Genomic DNA, 12,431 nt, shown 5'->3' with positions numbered 1-12,431 from the left:
TTATCTCCAAAATTGACTCAATAACAGGAAGCAAAAGGAAATGGCCAACAAGTGTTTTTGTGACTGGGAGGCCGTTACCAGTGGGTTCCGCAGGACTCCGTACTAGGTCCCTTGCTTTATGTTGTTTATATCAATGATTTAGACAAATGTAGGGTGAATGATTAAGAAGCTTGCAGATGATACAAAAATTGGTCGTGTGGTGGATAGTGAGGAAGAAAGCTGTAGACTGCAGGAAGATTTCAATAGACTGGTCAGGTCAGCAGAAAAATGGCAAGTGGAGTTAATCCAGAGAAGTGTGAGGTAATGCATTTGGGGATGACAAACAAGGCTAGGGAATGCTCAATAAATGGTAGGATACTGTGAAGTGTAGAGGAACAGAGGGACCTTGGAGTGCATATCCACAGATCGCCGAAGGCAGCAGGACAGGTAGAGGTTAACCAAGAAATACAGGATAGCTAGAGTTCTATGTACAGTTCTGGTCACCATATTGCAGGAAGAATGTGAATGCACTAGAGAGGGTACAGAGATTTACACGGATGTTGCCAAGAACTGAGAATTTTAGCTATGAGGAAAAATTGCATAGACTGGGGTTGTTTCCTTAGGAACAGAGGAGCCTGAAGGGAGATTTAATTGAGATGTACAAAATTATGAAGGTCCTAGAGTGGATAGGAAGGTTCTATTTCCCTTAGCAGAGAGATCAAGAACCAGGGGGCACAGATTTAGACTAATTGACAGAAGGGTTAAAGGGGATCAAGGGGAACTTTTTTTCACCCCGAGGATGGTGAGCGTCTTCAACTTACAGCCTGAAAAGGTGGCTGAGGCAGAAACAGTTGTCGCATTTAACTAAATACTTGGATATGCATTTGAAATGCTACAGCATTACAGGACAAGAGCTGGAAAGTGGGATTATGCTGGATCCCTATTTTTTAAGCTGGCACAGACATGTTGGACTAAATGGCCTCTTTCTGTGTCGTACATTTTCTGTTTCTATGCGTATGATCTGCCTGTCCTGGGAGGGAAATTAAACATATGAACACCAAGAGACGAATGTTGCTCCCCTCGCTTTCTCCCAAAAACAGTTCAATTCACATCAGTTCTGCATCTCAGTCATGAGATAAACATTTGAATCATGCAGGGGTTTGATTTTGTTTTCTTGCCACAAAGATCTGAAGCCTAGGTGAAGACAATATTTTGAACTGTTCAAGTCCACTTAACCAAGCATCATTTCTAAACAATAACACAAAAGCTATACTGAGAGAATTTAGCTTTAATAGCATACAGTCTGACATGTAAGTCATAGTATATTACCTCTGGAGCCGGGAAGTACTTTGTGCGATTGATGAATCTATTGAAATGAAAGTGCCAATAACAGATGACTGTCCTAGAAAACAAAGCAATAAAAATAATTTAATCAATTCCATGCATTTCAGGATAACTATTTGAACAAAAATGAGAAAACAAAACAGAAAATTTAGTTTTCACATAACTTTCCATAAAGGAAGCAATTAATATGGTGAAGAATGAAGATGCACATTACCAAACCACAAAAAGCTCTTTAGTGGTACTAATTGCATGTCTGCTTTCAGCCACCACAATGGTAAGAATTAGAAATAAGCGTACAGCATTCCAAGAATCATAGACGTTTTATAGTTTCTGTCAAACTGTTAAAATACCATTCGATTATTTGCTCATGCAAGATAACAAGCAGGAAAAAGCATGACATTTAAGTAACCAGGTACACTGTTTGTCAAGACTTTTTGTAGGTAAATATAATTCATAGCTATTTCTTTCATACATACTAACCTGTATTTAAGGTGCTTGGTTGAACAGCTAACTGTGGTGGTTTCCTTGAAATGGGAAGTTTGCTGAATCTGCTACATTTTTTGCCAAGTGAAGATGATACAGGCATACGAAGAACCTGGATGAAATAAACAGAAAATTTGCATTACTATAAGTCCTGCAAGCACAGATTGGCCTATATGCATTCCAACTTCAGGCTGGCAGAACAAGTTATCCTTATCCCAAGTCCCACACACCCTCTCTGTCCCAAAGATGAGTAGCAAACTTGCTTAGACCGCCACTATTGCCACTTTACATGACAGGCTCCAAAGAGAAGATCATCAGATCTGGGGTAGACTTGCACTCTCTGCGTGGTGTCTCTTCATAACATGGCCAAGATCAGCAATACACCATGGCAAATTGCACACATGAATCCAAGTCCTTTCGTATGGTGATGACAAAATTTAGCCTTTGTATTTAATAGAAAATACTTGGCTTCCAGTTCAAGTATTGTCATCCAGAATGTCTCGTTACTTGAACTGATGGCAACAGTGGAGTGGAGGAACTAAACATTTTGTGCAAAGACTATTAATAATGAATACCGATCCTAATTGCATCAAGACCCATTCACTCATCACTCCCATACTTGATGATCTACACTGGCTCCCGATCCACCAACTCCTTAATTTTGAAATTTGCATGCTCGTGTCCAAATCCCTTCATGGCCTTGCCCCTCCCTATCTCTAACCTCCTCCAGCCCTACAACCCTCCTTCATTTCTGCATTCGTTTAACTCTGTGGCCTCTTCTGCATCCTCCACTTCCTTCGTCTCACCACTGGTGGCTGTGCGTTCACTGGTCTTGACCTCCAAGCTCTGAAATTTCCTCACTAAACCTCTTCCCTCCTTTAAGATGCTCCTTAAAAACTACCTCTTAACCAAGCTGTTCTAATGTCTCCTTATTTTTAAAATACAATTGCACGATGTGCCATTCTCTCTGCGCTGTAATTTCTCTGATTTTGTGGTATGCGAGACAAAATCAATCTACAATTATCTTCAATTAATGCAGCACCCGTCAAAGTCACAGATTATGTATTTCAATGCAGAGACAACATGTACAAAATATATATGAACTGACCTGTTGGGGAGACACTGTGAATGAAGTTCCACTATTCGGACCCATTATTGATACAGGAATCATTCCCATCATTCCTTGCAGCACTGGCTGAACAGGGGACGTGATAATAAAAGTTGACCCTGAAAAATGTAACTCATTTAACTGTCATACTAGGATGAGCTAGAAAACCCCACCAAAGAAAACGTTACTGTCATATAATGAGCTACTAGGCTGAGGCCAGATATCACTCAATTTGCAGATGGGGGGGGGGGGGCGGGGGGAAGAAAAAAAAAAGATGGGTGGAATATCATCTCACGTTACTTTACTGGCCTCTAGCATAAGAAATAGTGAGGGAAGGAAATAAATATGTACTTTGAATTGGCATTAATCTTCATTAAACATGGCACCCCGAGTAAATGTAGGGAGTGGCAGTCAGCCACACAGACAAGAAAACTACAGGTTCAATCTCTTTTCTGTAATGTAAAAGAACCCGACTTCCAGCTGTCTCTGTTCTTTGCTGAGTTAGCTGCCAGGGCAGCAGTTTGAGTGTTACTGTAAACACAAGCAAAGACCGAGGAAAAAAACTTAATGTAACTGTCTCCATACGCTCTGCTAGTTAAACTAGTCTTTCATCGCTTGCCGTTGCATGAGCTGTTTATGACACTAGCTATACGACAAACTTTAATTGAGTGACCAATATGGTATGATTCCATAAGGTTGGGTGGTACTATGCACTCGTGGAAAAAAAATAAAAGTTGGCAATATCACTGATAATTATGCTTGAAGTTGTAAAATTTGTTAATAGTACTATAAACATGTCAAAAGTTTACAATTTTAAATTTGAGTAGAGCCTTATCACCTGCACCAATACCTTGCGAAAAACTTGAGGATACAGGCTGTCCCACGGTAAAAACAGTGCTTGGCCTCGGAGGCGTTGATAAAGCCTGAGGAACTGATGTTGATACATTTGCAGAAGCAGAGCTGCTTGGTAGCATCAAGACATTTGCTGAATTTCCCCGGTGGTCCAAAATAATTGCGTTACCATTGTTTGGTTCCTCTCCTTTCCTCAAAGATTGCCCTGCAGAATCTTGCACACAAGTTGCTATCAGGACTCTGCTGGATTGCCCAAATGTGGTAGCAGCAGGCAACAGTTGAATAAGTCCAGTATCTTTTGACAAGCTTATTGGATTTTGTGTGGACAGAGTACCATCAGTCGGTGGCATATTAACTGTCACGTTACTGGAAGTAATGCTTTGTGTAGGCACTGCTTCAACTTCAGTTGCTGCAACATTCTGCTCACTGCTTTCAGGCTCCTGTGACATCCCCAAACTATTTATAGCACTTTCTGTTTCTTCAGTACTTACACACTCACTGCAACCAGAGTTGGTTTCTGTAACAGCGGCACTGTTGCTACTTGATAAAGGTTGGCTTAATCCTTTGCCTTTTAAAGGTGTACCACCCGGAGAGGACAATATAATTGTCGGTACATTTTCATTTGTAATACTGGATACAGCGTTACTTAATTCTGTATCTGAAGAAGACTGTTTAGGGTCATCGCTAATTATTATCTTGAGAGTTACTATATTTGTGGGATCTACCTCCATAGTGCTGGAAGGTTCAGCATTTGAAATTTTGGAAGTGGAGATAACATTAGACTTTGCAGAAGTGGCAGTGAGGGGCGATTTAGACACCATGTTAGTTGAAACACTTCCTGCTGCAGGATTCTGGCCTGAAGTGACTAAGTTTGGTTGTAGGGATATAGCCTTAACTTCACAGCTTGATTTAGAAGAAGAAACAGAGGAAGAAACTGGTTCTGCTCGGTCAGGCAACTCCACTTCGGCAGAAACAATGCACGTTTTGACTGCACCAGATTTAAGATGGTTCACTGAACTAGAGCTTACAGTGGAACTATTTGATGCTTCAGGGACAGTAGAAACAAGGACTTGAGATTGCTGTACATTGGTTAAAGAAGGGCTTCTAGAAATTCCAGGCACGTGCATGACAGTTTGCTGATCTGGCATTGTAGTTACTGAGGAGCTATCAGAATTAACTGATAAAGGCTTTCTTCCATCCAGAGAAGCAGGCTCACACTCAGATCTTTTCTGCACTACAAAAGTTGACTGAACTGATGCTTTAGAACAACTTGAAGGTGGTACATTACAAACTACAGCTGCAGTCTTATCATTTGTCCTCAAAACACAGACAGTCTGTGTTGGTGACTCGTCAAGTTTGTGCTGACTCGCAACTGCTTTTGATTCATTAGTATCGTAAAGTGAAGACTTATTAGCTTCTGCAGCAAGTCCATTTTGACATGTCAATTTGGATAGTGATTCTGCTTTTTCACTTTGATTAGTTAAATCTTCAATGCCCAATGGGCCCTCACTGAGCTCCTGTTGCACCAGCGGAGACAGTTCTGCCTTTTCATGATAAACAGATGATGATTGAGCTTCAATCTCCATCTCAGCAACGTCCCCAGCTCCTTGACACTCTGACATAGCTAAAGTAGTTGTGTGAATAACAGAAACAGATGAAGGAAGATCAGAAGCAGAACTGGCTTCTCCAGTGGTCCAACAACTACATTTGGATGCCTGGCTGCTGGTAGTCTGACGATCCGTTGAAAGCACAGACTTGTTCGCATCAGTTGTACTGAAGGTTGGAAAAATCTGATTTTCTTTTTTTGTGGATTTTGTAGTGGAATTTGATTCTGGTGATATTTTATTTTTATGTACTGTCCCATCAGCTTTGCTTTTCTTCTTATAACCACTTGACGCTTTCTCAGAGACAGTTGAAGGTAAGGACACTAGGATACCGAAGAAAAATATAGAATTACATGATTTGTAAACCTAGTACAAAACATATTACAAATAGTTTTTAGTAGATGTCTTTAATAAATGCACTTTTTTAATGAATACAATTATATTGAAGATAATTCATTTAGTTATGCATTTTTGACATGCATGTATTTCTGACTTCATACATTCGTAAACAAAACTACAAACTGACCCAATTCCTCTGTTTGGTAAGTGTTAAATGTGTCAGGGAATGCCAAACTTGCACTATTTTCAATAATCTCCAAGTCTTCTTGACCACACTGTCCATGATCACTTTCTTCACTCTTTTTAGATTTACCTAAATTAAACAGATTATAGAACAGATAAAGCACAAATTTACTAAATTAGGACAAAACTCTAGATGTACATTTAATCCTGATTAACGATAGACTGATTTCAGAACCAAAATATACAATTTCTCCAGTTACCAACTTAGGAAAAAGTCTCAAATACCAGAAATTAAAATCATAGAATGATACAGCACTGAAGGAGGCCATTCAGCCCAGCTTGCATATGCCGTCTCTTTGAAAGAACTCGCCAAGCAGTCCACTATCTTGCTCTTTCCTCCACAGCCCAACACATTTTTCCTTTTCAAGTATTTATCCAATTCCTTTTTGAATGTTATTATTGAATCTGCTTTCACTGCCTTTTCAGGTCGCACACTGCAAGTCATAACAACATGCTGTGTAAAAAAAAGTTTTCTCGTATTGTCTCTCGTTCTTTTGCCAATTACTTTAAATCTGTGCCCTTTGGCTACTGACTCTTCCGCTACTAGAAACACTTTCTCCTTATTTGCGGTATCAAAACCCTTCATGATTTTGAACACCTCTATCAAATCTCCTCTTAACCTTCTCTGCTCCAAGGTGAACAACCCCAGTTTCTCTAGTCTCTCCACATAACTTAAGTATTTCATCCCTGGTATCATTCTAGTATATCTCCTCCGCATGCTCTGGAAGGCCTTGACGTCCTTCCTAAAGTGTGGTGCCCAGAACTGAACAGAGTACTCCAGCTGGAGTCCAACCATTGTTTTATGAAGGTTTAGTGTACCTTCCTTCTTTTTGTACTCTATGCCTCTATTTATAAAGCCTAGGATCCTGTAAGCATTTTTATAAGGCCTTCTCAATTGATCCTGCTATGTTCAAAGATGTTTCTATACACACCCCAGGTGTCTGTTCCTGCGTCTCCTTTAAAATTGTACCATTTAGTTTATCTTGCTACTAAAATGAATCATTTCATACTTCTTTCTATTAAATTGCATCTGTCATATATGTCTTCCTGAAATCTGTTACTAACCTTAACAGAAAATTTTGAAATTATGCCCAGTATATCCAAGTCCAGGTATATATATCAAAAAGAACAGTGATCGCAACGACACCACTGCACACTTTCCCTCCAGTCTGACAAACAAACATTCACCATTATTGTCTACTTCTTGTCGCTTAGCTAATTTCTTATCCAAACAAACACTGTTCCTTTAATCCATGGGCTTTATTTACGTTACTTTATTAAATACCTTTTGAAAGTTCATATACACAGCAACCACACTATCCCCATTAACCCTCTGTTAGTTCAACAAAGAACTCAAACAAGTTAGTCAAACACAATTTTGCCTTTAACAAATCCATGCTTGCTTTCATTTATTAACCCATATTTTCCAACTGCCAATTAATTTTGTCCCAGAGTAAAGTCTCAATGTTTCCCCACCACCGACGTAAAGCTGACTGGCCTGTAGTTGTTGGGTTTATCCCTCTCCCCTTTTTTGAACAAGGGTGGAACATTTGTAATCCTCTAGTCCTCTGGTACCACTCACATATCTAAGGAAGTTTGGAATATTGTGGCCAGAGCCTCCATAATTTCCACCTTTTAATTCCCCTAGCAACCAAGGGATGCAACCCATCCAGACTAGGTGTCTTTTCTACTTTTGAGTGCTGCCAACCTTTATAGTACCTCCTTTTTATTGTTTTTAGCCTATCCAATTTCTCTACTACCTCCTCCTTTACATTGGAATCATCCTCCTCTTTAGTGAAGACAGATCCAAAATACTCATTTAGTACTTCAACCCTCTTGCCTCCAAAAGATCGAAATTGGTTCCTAATCAGCCCCACACTTCCTTTGACTATTCTTTTACTATTTACATGCTTATAAAAAGGGAAGCCAAAGTCTTTACTGAATTATGAACACAACATTTATCAGCTTCCTTTTTCTGTTTAATTTTAATCTCTATGTCTTCAGTTATCTAGGGAGCTCCAGCTTTGGCTGCCCTTCCTTTCCTCCTAGTGGAAATGTGTCTATTCTGTACCAAACTGTCTCCTCTTTGAAGGGCACTCATTGCTCATTTACTGTTTTATCTGCCAATCTTAATCCACCTGGGCCAGATCCCTTTTCAACTCACTGAAATTAGCCCTCATTGGTTCAGTATTTACACATTTGATTTTTCTTCGTCTTTTTCCATAATTACTCTAAACCAAATGATATTGCGATCACTGTTTCCCCAAATGCACACTCACTGAAGCATGCTCCACCTGCCCCACTTCATTCCCCAGAACTACATCCAGCACGACTTCCTTCCTCATTGGACTGGAAACATACTGGTCAAACAAGTTTTCCTGTACACATTTCAGAAATTCCGTCCCCTCTTTGCCTTTTACGCTGTTATTTTCCCTGTCTAAATTAGGATAAGCGAAGACCCTCATTATCACTACTCCGTCATTCTTGCATCTTGCTGCAATGTGCCTGCAAACTTGCCCCATTATGTCTTTCCCAGTATTTTGTGGCCTATCATATACACCCAACAGCAATAATAGCTCCTCCAATGTTCCTTAATTCTAATCAAATAGATTCTGTCTTTGAACCCTCAAGTACGTTACCCCTTTTAATGCTGTAACAGTATCTTTGATCTATACTGCCACCGCCTCACCTTTATTTCCTTCCCTAACTTTCCGGAATGCATTGTAACCAGGAATATTAAGTACCAATTTCACCTTGTTTGAACCACTATTGCCAAAGTATCATAATCCCGTGTGGCTACTTGTGCCTGCAGTTCACCAACCTTATTTACCACAGTCTAGGCATGTGCATAAATGCATGGAGTTAAGGGGAAAGTACAAACCATCTACATAAGCATTTTTAAATCTAATACTTGGCGCTCAAAAACACTGCAGTAAGCAAACTAATTAATGCCAAATTACCTCAATTATATGCATTTTAAATTCCATTTGGTGAGTTTCTGCACTCAGCAAGATCAGGAATGTTGAACTGGAGAATATAACACTTTCCCCAAATGTCTAAATTAATGTCGGTCCAATTCAGAATAAAGCCCTGCCTGGTAGCTTTCTATTGTTGTAATAACTCAAGGATTTGCCACCTCTCATTTGGCCTCCAGAAAATGGCCTCCCCAATTTGATTTTTGCGCATCAGTAGATCTAGTAGAACTTATTAGCTCTTACAGCAGAAGGTTATATAATTGTCACACTGCACAAAACGTCTGTATAAATTGTCTATTTATGTTGAAGAAATGTTATAACTCTTGTCGTAATATGTATTTTGCATTTATAGTCACATCCTTAAAGAATCTTCCTACAGGCTTCAGACTGAATACTTATAGTTGCTACTGATTGTGAAAATGAATAAAACTTCTCATTGCAGCCAAAGACTTATACCAAGAGAATCTCATCAGCTCAGATTAAGTTAAATAATAAATTTTTTATAATGGCCAAAATACAAGGCCACTAGATAATCATTAATAAAAAAATGTATGCTTTTTGATGGGGTTCAGTACAAACCATAATCAAAGAGATCAAACAAAGCCTGAAATGCTGGGTCTGACTCAGTCTGCTCCAAGATATCCTGGATAGCTTCATCAGACATATGGACTTCATCCTACAAAAAATAAAAAGGACAATTTATTTAAGCTTTCAGTTTGGATTTCAGAAAATGTTCAGGGCGATGAGGAAACAACACGGAATAGATTGGACTATGGACATTTTTGGTGCCTTCAGAAACTAGTATTTTTTTCCTTCCCTGTTTTGAAAACAGTTTTCCTCTTTTTTCTTTCCACTTTACACCATTCTTCATTTGTGTAATGTTCCTCAGTATCAAAAATCAAATGCTAGGCTCCTGAACTAAGCGTAACATCTGTGCTAGCTGGATGCTCTCTATTCATTTTGAAGAACTATGTTACTGAAGTGATATTACAGATATTCTTCAATTGAACCCCAGTCATTCCAACATTTCTGTATTGTAAACTTTTCATAACTGTATTGGAATACAGATACATAAGTATTTTAAATTATTAGATCTTTTAAAAGCCAAGTGTGATTTGAAAGTGTTATTATATCTATGCAAATGCAGCAACAGCAGAGCTACTACTTTTTCTCCAAACACATCAAGCAGGATTTTCTGGCGGGTGCCAGAACCCCGACGCTGGACACATATAGGGGTTCCAAGCACACCCACTGGCACAACCATCCGAGACGCAGTCTCCCAATTGGCCGCTTCCGTGATCGCCGTCCTATTAAGGCAAGCTCCCGATGCTACTGGCCCAGAGGGCCCACAGCAATGTCATGTAGGCAGCCCCACCAGGAGAGGTGGGCGCTGTCAAGGTAGGCAGGTGAGCACACCTCAACAGACAGGCACCCGCGATGCCTGCATTTAAGTTATAAGATGCCTTAAGCCAGTAGGGCCATCAGGTTGGAGGGGCAACCCCTCCACAAGCCTATTCACGGGCACAGCTGCAGTCTTTCACCCTGCTGTTGGGGCATGGAGCCTCCAGCTGCTGACCCCCTGGCTTGTCCACTACTGAGCTAGATTGAGCTCGAATGAGCCGGCGACCTCCACACACAGAGGAGGGCCACTCAGACGTTGGTAAAATACCAGCGCCTGCGCAAAATGGCGCCTAAGTGGGACCTTAATCTGACTAATTGGCTGCCACCTCTGTAGAGTGGGCATCTGAACCATTCCCAGTTGCCCCTGGAGGCGAGAATGCATCAGGAAGCAGTGCAGATGTGGCTCACCCCCATTTTCCTGCCCCCGCTCCAAACCGGTCTTATGGGGCAGGGAAAATCCAGTCCATCATCTGAATTATAAGTATTGAAAGGCCTTAAAATCATTGTCCCACAATCGTTATATTTTACTATCACCATATTTCGATTTGCAGGCATAAAGCCACATCGAGCACACTACCATAACTTATTGGCATCACACTCAGGTCTTCTCTTTCAGGTCAATTAAACTAAATTGAAAATATTTTTTTTTTAAATCAGGAGCATCCATTCAATTCCAATATATTCAGCAAAACAAAGTACCACATTTAATGGCCCCAGTGCTCAAATACACAAGCTGCATAAAAAAAATTAGACAGTATACCACTCAAATATAAAATAAATGTTACCCCAAGGCCTAGGATTTCATCAATGGACTGATCCGGTAATGAAGTACTACTGTCTGGTGGCTTTGAAGGGTGTCCAGTACTAGTCTCACTACAAGATGAAAAAATATGTTGGATTTGACACATAAATTTGAAAAATTTTACATTATGTGCAATTGAAGTTACTGCTCACTTTATCCATCTAGTTTCCAAAGTCCGGCCACAGTTGGTTAAATTTTACCGTTTTGGATGAAATGTTCTTATGAACCTGCAAATGCCAATGGAGTTTCCATAACCAAAAACATTTTGCCACACTGTTATGTCATATCGCAGTTGTTTCGTTGGGACTGTAATGTGTCCATCAAAAATTATAACATCTGCAGATATTGCTAGTTATCAATGTCACATATTAGTTAACTTGTCTTGAGAGCCATTTGAAAAAACTCAGCAGTGATAGGGGGAGAAAAACAAAATTCACACCAAGTTTGGTATCATCAGCAAATCTGACTACTTGTCACTGCATTTCTGATCCTAGGCCATTTATGTAAATAGTAAACAGATGGAGTCCCACAATTCTTGGCTATAATCACACAACATTTACCTTCTCGATCTATAACTTGCTGTATATCAGCAACAAACCTGCTTCTCATGTTCCTTTTGGTCTGTAACTTAAAATATGATCTTAATCCTGAACTTTATTTTTTAAACCATGCTTTGCTTTTTGATACTTTCAAGTTGCATATGATAAAGTATTAAAATTAGGGCGCCTGTCAAGTATAAAAGAAAACAGATCATTTTTGACACACTACTTAACATTCATGTCATTCAGAACACCCCCCCCCCACCCCCCCCCATGACAAATAACTCCAGAGTACTTGTTTTCGGCCTTTTAGACTATTTCTCACCAATTTTCAGTGTCTAGCCTGAAACCCGACCACTTTGAAATTCAATACCAGCCTTCCAGGTGGAACTTTGTTGGAAACAGAGGTACATAGGTTGTAGGGCTTTCCACAGTCTACTTGGGTTGTCACTTTCTCAAAGAAGTTGGTCAGGCAGGATATTCTCCTCCAGGATCGATGTTACTGCTATTGTACCATAAAACTCCATGTTTTGGGGCGGCGCAGTGGTTAGCACCGCAGCCTCACAGCTCCAGGGACCCAGGTTCAATTCTGGGTACTGCCTGTGTGGAGTTTGCAAGTTCTCCCTGTGACCGCATGGGTTTTTGCTGGGTGCTCCGGTTTCCTCCCACCGCCAAAGACTTGCAAGTGATAGGTAAATTGGCCATTATAAATTGCCCCTAGTGTAGGTAGGTGGTAGGGAATATGGGATTACTGTAGGGTTA

At 40.1% G+C, this 12,431-nt stretch overlaps 1 protein-coding gene across 2 annotated transcripts in view; it reads right to left on the bottom strand.

Moving 5' to 3' along the window:
* npat (nuclear protein, ataxia-telangiectasia locus) overlaps window positions 1-12,431 on the bottom strand; it is a 62,599-nt gene that overhangs the window by 6,854 nt on the left and 43,314 nt on the right. Inside the window, exons 10-16 of one of the 2 annotated variants that reach the window (XM_068033725.1) lie at window positions 11,114-11,201; window positions 9,507-9,603; window positions 5,897-6,022; window positions 3,753-5,693; window positions 2,915-3,033; window positions 1,804-1,918; window positions 1,309-1,381 (exon numbers count right to left, since the gene is read on the bottom strand). In XM_068033725.1, the coding sequence (XP_067889826.1) occupies window positions 1,309-1,381; window positions 1,804-1,918; window positions 2,915-3,033; window positions 3,753-5,693; window positions 5,897-6,022; window positions 9,507-9,603; window positions 11,114-11,201 (2,559 nt within the window). The remainder of the gene's footprint in view (window positions 1-1,308; window positions 1,382-1,803; window positions 1,919-2,914; window positions 3,034-3,752; window positions 5,694-5,896; window positions 6,023-9,506; window positions 9,604-11,113; window positions 11,202-12,431) is intronic. The other variant, XM_068033726.1, reaches the window with a different exon arrangement.

The sequence above is a fragment of the Heterodontus francisci genome, chromosome 6, assembly GCF_036365525.1.
Source record: "Heterodontus francisci isolate sHetFra1 chromosome 6, sHetFra1.hap1, whole genome shotgun sequence".
In the NCBI taxonomy this organism is placed as follows: Eukaryota; Metazoa; Chordata; class Chondrichthyes; order Heterodontiformes; family Heterodontidae; genus Heterodontus; species Heterodontus francisci.
The sequence above is the reverse complement of the archived record's forward strand: the minus strand, read 5'-3'. Positions and strand labels throughout refer to the sequence as shown.